The 16,525-nt window shown below is 43.2% G+C and overlaps 2 protein-coding genes across 7 annotated transcripts in view; both read right to left on the minus strand.

The window, feature by feature from the left end:
- Positions 1-503: 503 nt before the first annotated feature.
- On the minus strand, positions 504-6,903 carry kars1 (lysyl-tRNA synthetase 1). 2 transcript variants are annotated; one of them, XM_018687556.2, is made up of 15 exons: positions 6,751-6,903; positions 5,873-6,040; positions 5,454-5,598; positions 5,203-5,368; positions 5,023-5,116; positions 4,516-4,702; positions 3,921-4,046; positions 3,636-3,755; positions 3,281-3,443; positions 2,812-2,985; positions 2,577-2,662; positions 2,411-2,496; positions 2,199-2,325; positions 1,971-2,114; positions 504-1,099 (listed from the first exon to the last, which is right to left on the minus strand). In XM_018687556.2, the coding sequence occupies exons 2-15, from the start codon at positions 6,010-6,012 to the stop codon at positions 1,025-1,027; spliced, it is 1,833 nt and encodes a 610-aa protein (XP_018543072.1). In that variant the 5' UTR covers positions 6,013-6,040; positions 6,751-6,903; the 3' UTR covers positions 504-1,024. The 2 variants fall into 2 exon arrangements, with proteins under 2 accessions (XP_018543072.1, XP_018543073.1); XM_018687557.2 differs by lacking the exon at positions 5,873-6,040 and having other exon boundaries at positions 6,751-6,888.
- A 359-nt stretch (positions 6,904-7,262) lies between these two features.
- Positions 7,263-16,525, minus strand: part of nfat5b (nuclear factor of activated T cells 5b) — a 29,438-nt gene continuing 20,175 nt past the window's right edge. For all 5 annotated transcript variants that reach the window (XM_018687549.2, XM_018687548.2, XM_051073513.1 and 2 more), the window contains 7 exons: positions 16,008-16,142; positions 15,850-15,902; positions 15,128-15,260; positions 14,834-14,908; positions 14,611-14,714; positions 12,573-14,406; positions 7,263-11,970 (listed from right to left, as the gene is read on the minus strand). In XM_018687549.2, the coding sequence (XP_018543065.1) occupies positions 11,732-11,970; positions 12,573-14,406; positions 14,611-14,714; positions 14,834-14,908; positions 15,128-15,260; positions 15,850-15,902; positions 16,008-16,142 (2,573 nt within the window). In that variant the 3' untranslated portion in view covers positions 7,263-11,731. The remainder of the gene's footprint in view (positions 11,971-12,572; positions 14,407-14,610; positions 14,715-14,833; positions 14,909-15,127; positions 15,261-15,849; positions 15,903-16,007; positions 16,143-16,525) is intronic.

The following is a 16,525-nucleotide window of genomic DNA, read 5'->3' on the forward strand; positions in this document are numbered from 1 at the left end:
TGTGAGGAGGGTGAGTTCAGCTCCGTGTGGCCTCTAAAATATTACATTAAAATAATAAAACATGTGCTTTATTAGAAAACACATCTATCAGTTTTAAAAACACTGTTTTCTGTTCTTAAAATATCAAGTAACGTTGTTAATGTTGTTTCATCTGAAACTGTGCATCAGCTTATTAAATGTTGTGTGTGTAAACAGATACAGTAACTGTAGTGGAGGGAGAAGAACAGTATTTCCTCTGAGATGTAGAGGAACAGAAAATGTAAACGCTCAACTACCTCAGAGTTTTACTTAAGTCCAGTACTCATGGAGGTCTATTTAGCTACTGTCTCAACGTATAAAGAAAAGCTGAGCTGCAGCATCTAATAAATAACAGTAGTAAATAATAATCAGCAATAGAGACAGTACTACTTGTTTTTAAAAATATTCATCCTTCAGTTTATGAGCTGCTCAGGCTCTTGAAATGTTTTTGTAAAGACCACAAACTTTGAGAGAGAGAAACAATGTAGATTCATATGCACTTTATTCAGATATAATCATGTTTAAACTTCTTGGCGGAGGAATATTGAATTTGTGGAATCCATCTTGAAAAATAATCAGACAGGGAAACGAGCCGACCTGGTAAAAACGGAGAGATACCTGGAGATGTTACAGGTGCTTGACCTGTGACCAATCGACTCGGTGTATTTGGTAGCCACAGTCAAGCACTGTTTGAAGTATCTCAAAGTATAATCAGAAATATTGACTCCAGGTCTGCGTACAGCAGCAGATCACATGACTTCCTGATCAGATACCACCCATTTACTGTCTGGACGACAACGAGGATTAAAATGTCTCAGAGGAGGACGCAGCAAAAGTGTAAGAAACACAAAAGAAAAAAAAAAAACAAGTCAGCTGTAACTGACACATGATGACTTCCCTTAACAGCAAAGATCCGACCTTTGACAGACTAACATTAATAAAACACAAAACCCGCAGACTCCACTGACGACCACAGTGAGGTAAAGGCAGATCAGAGGTCATGTGATCAGACGGAGGTGCCCTCTGTGGGCGCTGATGTCTTGTTGTCGTCAGGCTTCATGGCTGGAAACAGCAACACCTCCTGTGAGGAAACACAGCTGTCAGCTGAGGAGGAGGAGGAGGAGGAGGGGGGGGGGGGGGGGGGTGATAATATGAACAGTGTGTAGAGATGCACAGAGTTTACTGACTCGACTGGGATCTGAACATCAGTCACTTTATTTGTGCTGCGTCTGAGTCAGGTTTGTGGCTCAGTGTGAAGCTCAGAGACCACATCTGTCTGCTGTGTACATGATGTTATCTCTGTATCTCTTTAACTCAGTGTTCTTCTGTTGCATTTCAGCCTGAACGAGGCCTGAAGGTCTTGAGGACACTGAGGTGAGTCATGTGCTCACACATACACACACACACACACTAACAACAGGCCTGCTGCCCACTTTGTTCTCATTCTGATTTCACTGACGTGTTTCTTTTACAATAGTTTTTGGTCTTAAAGGAAAACCTTGAAGGGAACATTCAGTCTGAAACTGTTTAAAGCAGAACTTTTCCCTATCTTGACCCTCATGAACTCTAACAACTACAAACAGAGCAAACAGGCAAAACTGAATAATAATATTTCAGATTTCTAAATGTGGACACACAGAACGTAAGACTGTACTCATTTTACGGTTCTGAAGAACTATCCAGGACAGAAAATAATCGATGACCAGAGAAGTCACTTTTTTAGTTTAGTTTGACTAAGGTAACAGTGTCAGACTGACCCTGGATGTAACACAGCGCTGCATGTTGACAGTTATTAGTGAGCAGGGAAAGGAACGTGCCACAACAGGGATTCAGATCTGACAATCCTCAGACCGGTTGTTTTGGAAGACAGTGACAGATAACCTGTCTTCTCATGTAGGTGTAAGAAACAGCGGCTGCACCTGTTTGCATCAGGATTCATACGACAGTGTTACCTTGATGTTGTTGGAGTTGGTGAGGAACATTGTGAGACGATCGATGCCCATTCCCCAGCCAGCGGTCGGTGGCAGACCGTACTCCAGCGCCGTGCAGAAGGTCTCATCGATGAACATGGCTTCATCATCCCCCTCAGCTTTGGCCTGAAAAAGATCCACGTCTAATCATTAACACACACTGATACACTGAACCTGAGATAACAGCACAGTGGAACACTTCATACACACCTTGGCTTGCTGCTCAAAAAGCTCCCTCTGTCTGATTGGATCATTCAACTCAGTGTAAGCATTGCAGATTTCCTTCTTCATCACAAAGAGCTCGAAACGCTCTGTCAGGCCTTTCTGTGATCTGTGCCTGGAACAGTTTCAGGAGTTCAGCATGAACCCGAGCATCACATCCTTTAATGGTGAATATGAAGATGGAACAAGACGTTTCTCACCATTTCGCTAAAGGACTCATGATCTGAGGGTGATCACAGATGAAGGTGGGGTTGATACAGGTGACCTCAAGGAAATCTCCAACCAACTGTACAGAAAAGGTCATTAGTCAAGAAAAAATGGAGAGAAGCAGCACACAGTGGAACAGATGGTTCATCCATGGAGCACCTTGTCCAGGAGGCGAGCAGTGGTTCTGGGTGGAGGACATTCAACTCCTCTCTGTGCGCACAGGTCGTCAAAGAATTTACGTGTCTCTGAAAACAAAGAGAAATCAGACGTGACTGATAAACATGTGAACACAGACATCAAATGGAAAATAAACCCTGAATTTGTGAAAGCTTCTCCCTTTTCAGAGGCGCTCGTCTCACTTTAACTCCATCTCTGCGTTTCTACAGATTCTCACCGTCAGTGTCGTAGCTGTCAGTAGGAGGGAATTTGACTCCCATAATCTTCTCCAGGTCGTGTGTCATGCTCACTCTTCTGAACGGTGGAGTGAAGTCGATCTCATAGGCCTGTCCCTCCGGACCATCAGGGTGATAAGTCACCTTGTATCCTCCAGTGATGTGTTTCACCATTCCTGAAGAAAAGAGGGAAGCACTGAGTTAATGAGAGCAGCTCTGCTTTTTCCTCAGTGACTCCTGAACACCCCACGAGATGCATGAGATTATCTTTTCTAAATATAGATCAGAGGTGAGAATCTTCATACAAATTTTACGTGGCTTTACTCCTTTTAAACAGCGCCCCCAACTGGCCGATCCATCTGCAGTTACACACCGCTGCCATAAATACAATGAGAATCTAAAAGCTTTTTGAAGCTTCATCAAGTTAGCTCTGACTGTTTGCTTGTGCTGGCGCTTTGTGTTTTCACCCACCTGAGAGAAGTTTCTCTGTGATTTCCATCAGGTCGTGGTAATCTGCATATGCCATGTAGAATTCACAGGTGGTGAACTCTGGATTGTGAGTGAGATCGATGCCTTCATTCCTGAACTGACGACCAACCTCATACACTCTGTCTATTCCACCAACCACAAGCATCTGTGTCAGATATAATGCACAGGGAAAATATTTAGAATTCTGAGCAATGAACATTTAAAACTTGAAGTGCAGCATAAAAAAATCTATTTATTTCTGTACAACATGTTCACAGGCTTGACCTTGACAATTTTAAGTCATCCCCTCAGGAAGTGACTGATTTTGCAGAAGGACGACTCTGTAAAGTTACATTACCTTGTGGTAGAGCTCAGGAGCAATCCTCATATACAGGTTCATATCCAGCTCATTATGGTAAGTAACAAACGGCCGGGCCACTGCTCCACCAGGAATAAGGTTCATCATCGGTGTCTCGATCTGAAGGATTCAGGAAAGCAGCGTCAGATGTGGAACAAATGTGCAAACTATCAGACAGATCATTCTCTTACAGAATCTCTCTTCTGTAGATAAACATGTTTCCATTCAAGCTAAAGATTACTTGTGTGACGAGTTAAACATGTCTCAGTAGGCTCCGGTCCTCACCTCCAAAAATCCCAGCTGGTCCAGGAAGCTGCGCAGGTATGTGATGATTTTGGCGCGGGTTATAAACTTCTGCCTCACGTAGTCATTGAGGATCAGATCCAAGTAGCGCTGACGGAATCGTGTTTCCTTTGAGAGAAAGATTATATATTATATATACAATCCTTCCCTCCATCAGCAGCTTTAGCCTTTTCTTTAGCACTTTGTTTCAGACCTCAGTGATGGTGAGGAGGTGATGTCATTGAAAAACATTCCTTCTACACCACAGCACATTAGTACACATCAGTATGCATCATTAGTGTTATTAACTGCACCTGTGTTTGACAGGTCAAACTGTCCAACAAGCAAACTCTGTATCCTGCTGATAATACCATGAACAAAGTCCCTGTTTAACCAATGCTTAAGAAAGAATCTGTCACTGCCCTGAATGCAGAGCAGATTGTGAGACATAAGAGCTAATGCTTGTACTTTACTAATGTCAGTATGTTTTAATAAGAATGAAACTTCACTTTCTGAGTGTGTTATTTACAGAGATATGTGATTTGTTGCCTTCAGGTGGAGAGTCTAACTCCGAGCATCGAACCGCAGTGACCATTACCTTGTCTTTGAGGCCAAAGTGGAGGTGGGGCAGCATGTGCAAACAGGGTGACAGTAGGGTCATCTCAATGGGAATGATGCTCAGCTCCCCTTTTTTAGTTTTCCCTGGGTTACCACGGACACCGATGATGTCACCGCGGCGTAGTTTGTTGTTGATGGCCACAAAGTCTTCCTCAGACTTGTAGTTCCTGACAGAAGAAAGGTAGACACAAATTAACTCCCTCCCCACATTACCAACATGATGACTGATGATAATTTGACAAAACAATCACATAACCAAGTGAATTTGAATTTTTAGCTCCGTGTGACTGCTGTGTTTTAACTTCATCCAACATGATGATGATGTCCCTAAACATCACTTCACACTCTTTAATACAATTAAATAACAGCCACTTGATATTTGGGTTTGAGGCCAACTAAGATGTCCTCACAGTTGTAGCCAGTACAATAAAGAGCGAAGCTCACAAGTATAAATCCTGTTCTTTTGGCCATGACTCTCATGCTGTACCTCGAGTTTGCCATAACTTGCAACTTGACGCCTTCACCTCGCAGGTCATAGAAAAGCAGCTTGGCACCAGAGGCCCTCTTGGCATGGACGCGGCCTGCAGATTATATGTATGAAGTTTAACAGGGGATCTAATGCTGGATTACACTGAACATATATAAAACACAAAGTTAGTTTACACACCAGACACACGGAGAACAACATCTGTCAGCTGGTCTCCAGGCTGTAGATGATTGTATTTCTCAATGAACTCTGTGAGGGACAAGTCTACGTGGTACTTGTGTGGGTACGGGTCCTCCGCTGTGCCCTTCAGGTCCTGGATCGCCTGGGACCGGATCTTAAAGTATTGCTACATGAGAGGGAAACAGATTAATGTATCTATTCAAAACCCAAACCAGAACATTGAGGGTTTAATAACCAAACTAAAATCTCACATTGGGGTCAAGCGTCTCCTCATCCAGCAGACAGGCATTCTGCGCTCCCTGGTCATTGGATTCCTTCTTCTGCTCCACCTGTTCTTTGACCTTGGCCTCTTTCTCAGCCGCCTTCTTCTCAGCTTTCATTCGTCTCTTCAGCTCACTGATGAGGAGGAGGACAGGAGGATTCAAAGATGAGTCATGGATCACAAGTTTGCAGGTAATGATGAACCAGAACTGAAATTTAATGGATGCACACAAATATGATTTCCCAGTATGACTCTATTCTGGTGTCTAAAATAAAAACAAAAAGCCACGGGCACAGTCCACTAATAGAAGAGAAGCACAACAATCATGCAGAAAGAGGAAGGGAAACACTTTCACTCTGATGACAAAAGGTTGGTTGTTTTTCTCACTGGAATGGAAAAGCCACCAACCTTTTGTCACCTCTCCACTGCTTCCCGTAAAACTGAGCTGGGCCTGCAGCTGTATGTGGGGTTACACATTTTAACCACTGCCCCCCGACCCCAAAGGCTCGGCACAGCTGCGGTCTGGCTGCTCTGATCAGACACAGCATGCTGAGCTACCACAGTCAGCAGGCACACCTGAGAAAATAGACATATACAAAGACAGTGTAGAGCACACAGAGCAGAGACTGTCTTTGGCCCACCAGGTGAAAATAAAAACACTGCTGGGGGTAAAATAAATCTGCACAGAGACCCGGGATAAAAACTGAAACCAAAATTAAACTTAGAGAGAAACTCGTAGAGACTTTGACATCTGATTGTGTTTGTCTCTCTTTCTGTTAGCTAAGCGAGCGTTACACAGTTAACATAACGTTACAGCTAGCGAGTAAAGACAATCCTGTAAGAACTGATCTGACGCTTGCTTGTGCCTCATGTCCGAAACAACAAAGTGCTCAGAACAAAATAAAGATAGGACACGTTAAAACCAATATTTAACACAATCCAGTGTGAGATTAATGTGTGGAAGACATTTCTTAAAGTGTGTTTTGGATCTTGTAGTTTCTTCGATCGGTTAACTTCACTATCGCGATTGGCTTCCGCGCATGTTCAGGACTACAACTACCAGTGACAGGAACGAAGTGAATCATGGGATGTGTAGGCTTGTCGTGTGCCTCCATATGGATTCCTCACTTCGCTAGCACCCTCTGACCTGATGTAACATTTAGTAATGTTGCATAGCCTAATTTAAACGGGCCTAACTGTTGAAACGACTGATTCCTCGAGGAAAATAAGACCGAGTGAGAGGCAGCGGAGGGTTTAAATGCGGCGGAGAGAAGGAACGCGCTTACTTTTTGCTGAGTTTCTCTCCGTCCACCGCTGTCACGTCGGCCATGTTCTCACCGCTGCGCTCGGAAAGATCAACGGACGTGCGCGCGCCGCAAAAACGCGAGAGGTTGATGGTGCGTTTGTGGGACCGTCGGGAATCAGCCCACCGGAAACACACGCCACACCAGTGTTTTTTAAAACTACATTTAAAACAATTTAAGGTTCAACAGGAACGAACTGAACGAACTATTCAAGACCACAGAGGCCGAATTACTCGCTGCAGCCAGTAACAACAGGCCCTTTTTGATTTTATACTGTTGGGGGAAAACATGTAGCCTAGTGGTGAATGCTGGCACCATAAAGAGGGTCAGGGGGTCACCATTATCCACTGTTAACACAATTAACTTTCACAGATTCCTGAGAATTAGTATTTGATATAATGGTGCAACTAGTCCACAAGAAATGTTGACCAGTAATAACAGTAATAATAATCAAAGATCGTGGAGTTAGATGGACAGTTTTCATAACACACCCGTTATAAATCAGAATCAGACTTTATTGTCAAGTAAGTTTGCACATACAAGGAATTTGTCTTGGTATATCGGTGCTAAAGAACAGTGATAGTAAACAAAAATGTAAATGTAAATTGAAGATCATCAGGTCAAATCATGAAATAAAAGCTCAAAGGCCGAACATTCAAAGTATATATATGTTTAATATAGATAGCAGCAAGTTTACAGAAATTTATTTGCAAGAGAATAAAAATGTCCCAACAAAAGCAAAATATATAGAAAGTTTTTTCTCCCAAGGGTGATTATTTGACAATTGTTCACATGGTTAGAACCAAAAAGGCAAAATTTCCCCCTTGTTATTCCCAGGACTTAAAAAAAAAAAAAAAAAAAAAAGCAGTTTACTAGCAGAGTGGTTCTCTGGTGCTAGGAGTGAGACTTTACAGATGTGTGGAGTAAACACATGGTTTTTGGAAAGTGATCATACTAGACTCAGGACAAATTAGGGCTAAATGACACTGAATAATGTTGTTTTGGAATTTAATTCACACTCTGCCCAAATTACAAGACAAACAAATGCTGATGTGAGAATCACATGAAATCCTGGTAACTCAGAGGCCCTGAGAGAAATCACACAGACCAGGAACCACTGCACCAGTAAACAGGAAGCCTGGGTATAACACAAACCTCCACATAAACCCTACAAGCAAGAGCGGAATAAAGAAGACTGACCAATAATTATGTGACCCTTGTCTCACCAAATTTGCAATTTAACTGAGTTTGAGATTTAAAATCAGTTTCAGGCAGCACTCAAAGCATCAGAAAATATTCCAACAAGCATAAATAACAGAGAACGTCTATTTTGGTTTCTCCTTTATGTTGAAAATGGGAGAAGCTACATAGAAAAATATATATTCAAAAACTAACAGATCTACATTTACAGTATATTAGCTGCATAGCAGTTTCAGAGGAAAATTTGTCTGCATCTACGTTGTATAACATAAATGCAATGGATACTTCAGTACAAACAAGTTAGATGCATGACAGAAATTGCACAACACATTTATCAACCACAACCACATTTACCTGGTCACTGAGCATTTAAAGCACATTTAAAGTCTTATGGCTTAAAACATTCTAGTTAATGAGGACTAATAATCACCGGCGAGGCCGGCGCGCTGTTAAACAGACAACAATGGTAAAGCATCGATCTGCTCCACACTACGACATCTCCTCAAGGCACATGTACAGCGTAGACGAGAGTCTGAAGAGACATTCAGATAAAAGGAACCGTTTAAACACCTGTGATAGCAAACGCAGTTTGTTGATGTTAAATTAATTTGTAATGTTAAAAGAAAGCCACTTGTTCTATTGCAGGAAACAGAGAAAGTTAGAGTTTGTAGTATCTTGAGAAAAATATGAGAACTTTTATCAACAACCAGCCTCTTTTCCACATCCTCAGTAATGACTGCAGAAAGAGTAACACTCCTATACATTTCTGATCTCCAGTTACATTGTAAATATACAAATGAGGAAACTGTAATTTCAAAAAAGTAATTACCTCCCCAGTATGTGTATAAAAGAACATTCTGGATCGAAGCGAGACATTTACAGCCATGCTGTATAATCACATTCAGTACTATATTCATAGTAAAAATACTGAAATCTGTTGGTCCTGTTATGAAGGATTTCTTTATTTTAACAGTAAAAACTGTTGAAATTTGGTGCCATTTTTCCCTGCTGTTATCTATGTGGTCGAAAAGGACTACAGGGCCGTCGCTCCAATCACAGGCCTTGAACTAACACATGATATATACATTAGGGTGTATATTAATTCATCACAGGAATGTATACATTATTCAGAGTGTTGGGGCCGAAACACAAATCAGTACAGCTGGAAAAAGATCTGAACACGACTATGATTAACAGGAAACAATTTAGATAAAAACCAACACACAAATAAATTAGAAAGGCTTCTCCGAGAAGAGGCACAGGTACTACACCGATAAAAACTTTGTAAAACAAACAAAGACAAATAAAATCATAAATACTCAACACTGGAAATCTCAGTTCTTCTATTTCACAAGTTGAAGAAAGCCAATCACAGATAGCTCTTTTCTCCAAAGTCAGGTTTCCTTCAGGAGTAGGGTCCCTTTAAAAACCACTCGACCTGCTCAAACTGATGCTCTGCAGCTCCACAAGTCACATTAGTCAAGTTTACATCATCTCTATCACAAAACAAACGGCTGTCTCTGATTTTAAAGTGTATAAAATGTAACTGTGTTTCTGTTTCTAACAAACTGTACAGAGAAAACAAGACAACAAGGCAATAAACTGAGCTAATTCTGTCATCGTCAGAGACCAGCCCCTTGTTCATGCAAACACAGTAAAACTAAACACGACACAAACTTTTTTTTCTTTTTTTTTTTCCAAAACAACACAACAAACAAACAGAAAGAGTGACAGCAGGACATCTATATTTAGGAGGCAAAACAGTCTATGTCTATACTTTTCTTAAAGTTAAATTGCAGGTAAGAAAAAAAGAAAAGAAAAGCTCACGAGCCATAAAACTGGCCTGTCATCAGGATGAATGCAAAGCGAGATTCGAGTCAAACTTTGGTCCTGAGGCCACCGGCCAACTGCAGAGGAGAAACATGAAATCTGTAGAACGTGTACAGAAAACATGTAAAACTATTCCTGCATGTTAATACCTTATTCTAGATGAGATGTGTAATGTACAGTTGTAGCCAGCAAATTACTGCTTCTCCTCAACATTCACTAAACCCATCACATTAATAAAACTGGTGAAAAAGGCTCTTTTCTAGCTGGTTTAAGAATACTATTCCAGTTCATGCGTGCCTGACGCAGGATGATGCCATCAAAATGACACTAAAACACACAATTATATTAATATACTATATTACATTCTACTCTCTCTCTACTGTAGATATGTGTATTTAAATAAAGAGTTAAATGTCAACTGAAATGAATAATAGTCTGCAGTTTTCCTCATTTGTCCAGATCTCTGAGCTGGTTTTCAGGAATAAATAATGCATTAGGTTTCGGGGATGAAAAGTAGTAGTTGTAACACGGCGGGCGAAGAGACGAGCGGTTATGTTTAACTCACTGATACTGGCTTAGAGTGAACTGTAGTGGAGATATTTCTGCGACTCTGCTTGACATGTGAACACAGAGCAGTAATGACAATGTTGAATCTACTTCACTGTAAACACTGAGGAAGAGGAGGCTGACATAAAGAAGCCGCCTCCTGTTTGACTGCACTGGAAGTGGTCACAAAGAACAGCATCATAAAGTGCTGAATGTACATGTAAAAAAGTCTCAGCCAGTATTTGTTAGATTTAACCACCACACTTTGTTAAAGAGTCATCTCTCTGTAATGTATTAAAGGAGAATCTGCTGTAAAAAGTAGCAAACTGACACAGTTTGTTTTGGATGAATGCAGACTAAATGTTAGCCTGAACACACGTCTGCTTTCCTTATTTCACCTACTGAGAACTACTACATCACTGTGTGGGCTATCAGAGACAGCTAGAGTCCATTCATTCATACTATCAGACGCAAGCTAGCTGCTACATTAGAACAATAAGCACCCACATGCTGTAAATGACACCTGTTTGTGACTACACATCAGATCAGTGTAGAAAACGTTTGTTTATATCTGCAATCTTCTACTTCCCTGCTTCCTCCTCTCCTCCTCTCCTCTCCTCTCCTCCTCTCCTCTCCTCCTCCTCCTCCTCTCTCCCTCTCTAACCTTCTTTCACTGCACTTCCTGCGTTTCCCTTCCACGTCTTTGACGTATTCAACCATACATACCACAGTCCGTCCTAACCTTGCCACTGTACCACACACTCTGCTCTCCATGCAACAAAATATATATTTATATATACACAAAAAGAAGCATTAAAGGGAACACTATTCATGGAAACCACTAAACACTTTGGAAAACACCACAAGAACCGAACAGATGGTGCAGATAACATCACTGACAGTCTACTTACACATATCAACAAAACTTCACACGTTCAGTGAATTCAAAGTAAGTTTCTGAAGAAAAGGCTTGAATTCCACCATAATGACAAATACAGGTCAGTCAGTCATTAAGTCAGTAAGAGACATTCACTCTAAACCAAATTCACTGAGTTCACTATCTGGATATTCATTTCTCCAGTTTGCCATTAACATTTATGACACTTATTCAGCCATTTTTATTTGGGGAGAGACTGGCTCAGTAAGGCCAGCAGCACACGACCATGTTCACCTCACCTTCACAGTTCTCTGCTAATAAATCCTCAGCTCTGAAGGGACTGATTCATGAGTTAGCAGAGAAACATTTGGTGATCAGACACTTGTCATACATGTTCACCTCGGTCTAATTTTCAGTAGACGACAGTTTGACTTTTTGTGTCCATGTTTTACAGTTATTCCAGGTACATCAGTAAAAAATACAGGACAAATCCGCGAACCTGTGTGCAGGTTAGTATGAACGAGTTAAGCTGCTGCCCGACTCCTGCAGGCTGACCAGCAGGTCATCGATCTTCTCCATGTTCTGAGAGGCAGACATGCTGCTCTGCACGGTCCCAGACTGAGACAGGGACTGGCTGAGCAGGGACTGGATGTGTGCTTCACTCTCTCTCTGGTTCTGACCAGACTGGCTGATGGCGATGATCTGATCCGACAGTGTGTTTCCAGGAGTGTTCATCAACTGGCCACAACCTGTGAGGAGGGAGCAGATGAGTCAAAGGGAGCAAACAACCATGAAAGTTTACTTTCTGATTGGCTAGCTGTCTTGTCCTTCATGTCACATTAAACTTAATTAAGTGATTTTGGCCACCTGGGGGCAGCAGAAACAAGCTGTGAACTCAACAATGTAGTGCTGATTTGGAGTTGTGTTTCTGGCCACCTGATAAGTGCACGCTCCTTTTAGCTCTGTTTTGGTCTGTGCCAACTCCTGAGAAACACATGTGACTCTTCAGCTGCTAAATGTTCACCAGCTAGTCGCTAACTGTGTCTGACAGTGGGTTTTTACAGCTGACAACAGCTGTCTGATGAGAGCAGTGAGAGTTAACCAGAACAGTGCAGCTGTGGGCTGAAAAACCAAAACACTGAGCTGAGGGGAAATACAGTGGATTTATAAATCTCTGTGGGTTCGCCACCACAAGTGGCATCTTTAATGTACGAGTAGTCATGTTGACAGAAATACTGATTATATCCACTTTAAAGAAAAAACATTGTTAATCTGGTACAGGCTGGTTTTCACTCAAACTTTCTGAACTTGTTGACATTTCTGTTTCACGCCTCGGTGATCGAGTCCTTACCGTTCTGAATCCCAAAAAGGAACAGGCCGGGTTGCTGAGGCTGGCTGGGCTGATTGATGCTCCCACTCACTGCAGTCTGAAACAGAGTTCCTGGCTGTTGAACGGGGGAGGAGGTGGTCGTCTGGAGGTTTGCCACGCCGTTCTGCGAGGCAAACATGGCTGACTGTGCGAGCTCTTGAGCCAGTCCCCCCTGCAGAGAGGCCATGCTGGACTGAGGCATGAAGAGGCCCACGGGCTGCTCCTGCCGGCTGTTGGAGCTACCGCCCAGCTGCATGGGCTGCTGCTCCTGAAACAGGACTTGCTGTCGTGGATCGGTGGGGTTCCCCAGGGCCATGGGCTCAGAGCGATCCTGCTGGTTCACCGTCACCATGCTGGCTTGGGAAAAGAGCAGAGAGGGGTTCTGGGGCTCTTGAGAAACTAGACTGCTGCTGGTCAAAGGAGGCATCTGGCCCTGGCTGCTGAACAGGAGGCTGGAGGCCTGGTCTGGTGGGGACAGGCTGTTGCTGCAGAACAGGAGGCCCGCCTGCTGTTGCTGCTGCTGGCTGGGAGACAGTGTGTTTGCAGATGGATGAGGGGAGATGTTCTGAAACAGGGGGGCCTGCTGGGTCGGCTGTGTGTGGGGCTGAGGCTGGGAGGGCTGCTGCTGCTCCATGGGGCTTCTCTGCTGGATCGGGGAGAGCTGGGTCTGAGCCTGAAATACTGACTGTGGTTCAGAGGCAGGGGATTGTAGAGCGCTGAGGAAGGCCAGCTGCTGCTGCTGCTGCTGCTGCTGCTGTTGCTGCTGCTGCTGCTGCTGAGATGTGCTGGTAGTGAGCTGAGTGGGTAGGGAGGCCTGGGGCAGGAAAAGTCCAGGGGTTGAGGGTTGCTGCTCCGGAGACTGTAGTACTGTCATGGTGTTTTGGAAGAGAGCGGCCTGGACCTGCTCCTGAGACGCTTTCTGAAACAGAGCCCCCTGTGGATCTTGAGTTTCGGCCAAAGGGCTGGGATTGTGGAACATGGGTGGTGAAGGGTGAGAGGGTGTCTGCTGGAGGAAGTTGGTCTGAATGGAAAGTAGGTCATTTGCCTGCTGAAAGAGAGCTGCTTGTTGCTGCTGTTGCTGCTGCTGCTGCTGCTGTTGCTGCTGTTGGGCCTGCTGAAAAAGAGATCCCTGGTTTGGCACCACTCCTTGTGATGGGCCCTGCTGCTCTGCGTTCTTGCCCTGGGAGGCGTCCTGAAATATGCCACACTGCATCTGAATCTGGGACTGAAACAGCTGCTGCTGTAAATTCTCCAACACCTGCTGCTGCTGCTGCTGCTGCTGCTGAAGCTGCTGCTGCTGCATCTGTTGCTGCTGTTGCTGCTGAATTTGCTGTTTCTGGATCTGTTGCTGGTGCTGGATGTGCTGCTGCTGCTGTTTGGCCATGGAGCTGTCAGACTGAAGCGGTAAGTTACAGAAGCCTTTGGCTTTAAGTTGTCTCACCGCCTCCTCCAGCTGAGCCACTTCGTCTGGAGGGAACAGCGGCAGCTGCTGTTGGGGTGCAGGTTCTCCACACATCCTCCCCACAGCTCCGGAGCTGCTGCCCGGCCTCTCCTGCCCGAGGCCTTCTCTGGGCTCCAGGAGGAACTGCTGGGAGCCTTGCTGGAGCAGGGAGTCTGCAGGCACAGAGAAGGAGCTGCTGGCAGCAATGTCCTGCTTCTGGATGGTGCTCAAGGGCTCAGTGTTGGTAAAAACAGGAGCCTGGCCTTTGTCAGGCTCCCCTGCAGGCTGAGACAGGCTGTTGGAGAATGGTCTGTTTTTATTTAGATGTGCTGCAGTCATGTCTGGGGTCTGCTGGGCTGGACACAGCTCTCCGGTCTGCTGGCAACACAAAACACAAGATAAAAGGTGAACGTTATTTTGTTTCAGGACGTACACCACCACTCTGACATCTTTGATCATTAAACATTTATCCACAACAACAGTTTGAGGTGAACTGGATTTTTCATTTGAAATATGATCTCAATATGTTTCCGTTACCAGACCTGAGACCTTCTCTGAGGTAACAGATGAATACATCACCTTAAATACTCCAGAGGACTGGAGATTACTGGTCACCTCCATCGGAGTGACATCCTCTCTCTTCACTAAAGGCAACATTGAGGGCATCAAGGCACTGTCAAGAACTGTAGGAGCAAGAGAAAGGGACGTGTTAGATCTTATTCTCTTTTTAAACTAATGCAGCTACAGGAAACAAGCATGGTTATGGATAATAATAATATAATAATAACAAAAGGAAAATAACCTTTAATTTGTTCATCAAAAGTACAAGTCTTCACTGGAGAAGGCGCCTCTTTCTTCACAGGAACATCATGTTTTGCTGCAAAAGCAAAAATCCCCAGATTCCACAGAATCAACAACAAGAAAACTCTTCATGAATATCCTTTCATCACAGCCACGTTATGAGGACGGAGGCTGAATGTGGAGTGGAGGACTGAAGTAGACAAAGAGCTGAAAAACCTTAAGAGTATTTTGTGAATAAAGACTTTGTAATCAGAGGGTTAGCTGCTATCTAACTGGTCTGCCCATCAAAACCAACCTGGATCTGGAGTGTAGGTAAAAGGCTGAACATCATGGGATCTCCCAGCGTTCGTCACCACATAGATTCCCACACACACGGCAGAGGTGATGGCCTGATTCTGGTACGGAGGAACCTTCACTATCAAGTGATTCTTGGGGACGATGAAATAAAAAATAAATCAGCAGAAGAACGAATGCGACAGTGGGAACAACAGGAAGTCTGTCTGCACTCCTCTACTCTGAGTCGAAGGCTGAGTCGATTAGAAAATGATGAATAAATAAATGAATAGTAATTTTATTAAATTAGTAATATTTCACCAGAGTTTCTTGCTACACTTGGATTTACACAGAGATTCCTCCTCAGTGCAGGTTTTTAAAAATGTGGACTGAACGTCTCAGTCAGAGATAATGAACGTGAGCAAAACTCCAAACTGTCTTTAATAAAAAGGACAAAAACCTTCTCTATTAACAGATTATCAATTCATTCTGACCACTTTGTTTACAAGGGCAAAGGTTTAAACTGGACTGTTGAGACACACTCAGCAAACACTCAGAGGCTGAGTGTAATTAGGTCAGAGCACAATGAGACTACTCAAACCTTTGAACCAGCAGCCATTTAAGATGATTACATGATTATAAGCCCCATACAAATCTGGAACGGCTCCTTCTATCTACTCAGCTCATTAATAACTGGCATTAATCATTTGGTACAAAAATCATGCAAACACAGTCACATTTTACCTGGTGAAACAGCTCCATGTCGATTTCAGCCTCTGCTTTCCATGATTTCTCATCTGGACAGAAGATGGAAGGAGTCGATTTAGGGGGAAAAACAAACCGCATTAAAAATGGATGAACAGAAAACATCCATGACCAAAAACATTTGACTGATTTCTTACCAGAAACATTCTCGTGAAAGAGGACTTTGGTGTCTTTGAGGAAGTTTTTGCCAATGATGAAGACTTCCTCTCCGCCCCTCACTGAACAACTGTGCAGTGACTTCTTCAGGATTTCAGGCACTCCTGCAGGCTGAGCTGGAAACCGAGCAGACGAACAGATGAAAGAAAAGACAAAGAGAGAAAGAACCAAGACCTGAGCACTTATCTGGTCTTAACCCGAGGATATCTTTTTAAGAAGAAGAAGATGTTAATGTCACAATGCATAAAAACATTATAGTTCATACTCTGAGAAAACACATTCCCTGCAGTTAGACAGTAAATTAGGCTCTTTAAAGGAGCACAGCATCTATTTCACCTGTATTTTAACATTCAAAACTAACACTGATAGATTGACTGATTTTTTTTGTATTTAATCAAAAACAAAACCACTGAGAAACTTATCATAACTGTATTTTATATTTGGGCATTTGGTTAAAGCTTCTTTGTGGTTCACAGAGTTCCTCAGCAACACTTCAACA

The sequence above is a fragment of the Lates calcarifer genome, linkage group LG2 (assembly GCF_001640805.2).
Source record: "Lates calcarifer isolate ASB-BC8 linkage group LG2, TLL_Latcal_v3, whole genome shotgun sequence".
Taxonomy (NCBI): domain Eukaryota; kingdom Metazoa; phylum Chordata; class Actinopteri; family Centropomidae; genus Lates; species Lates calcarifer.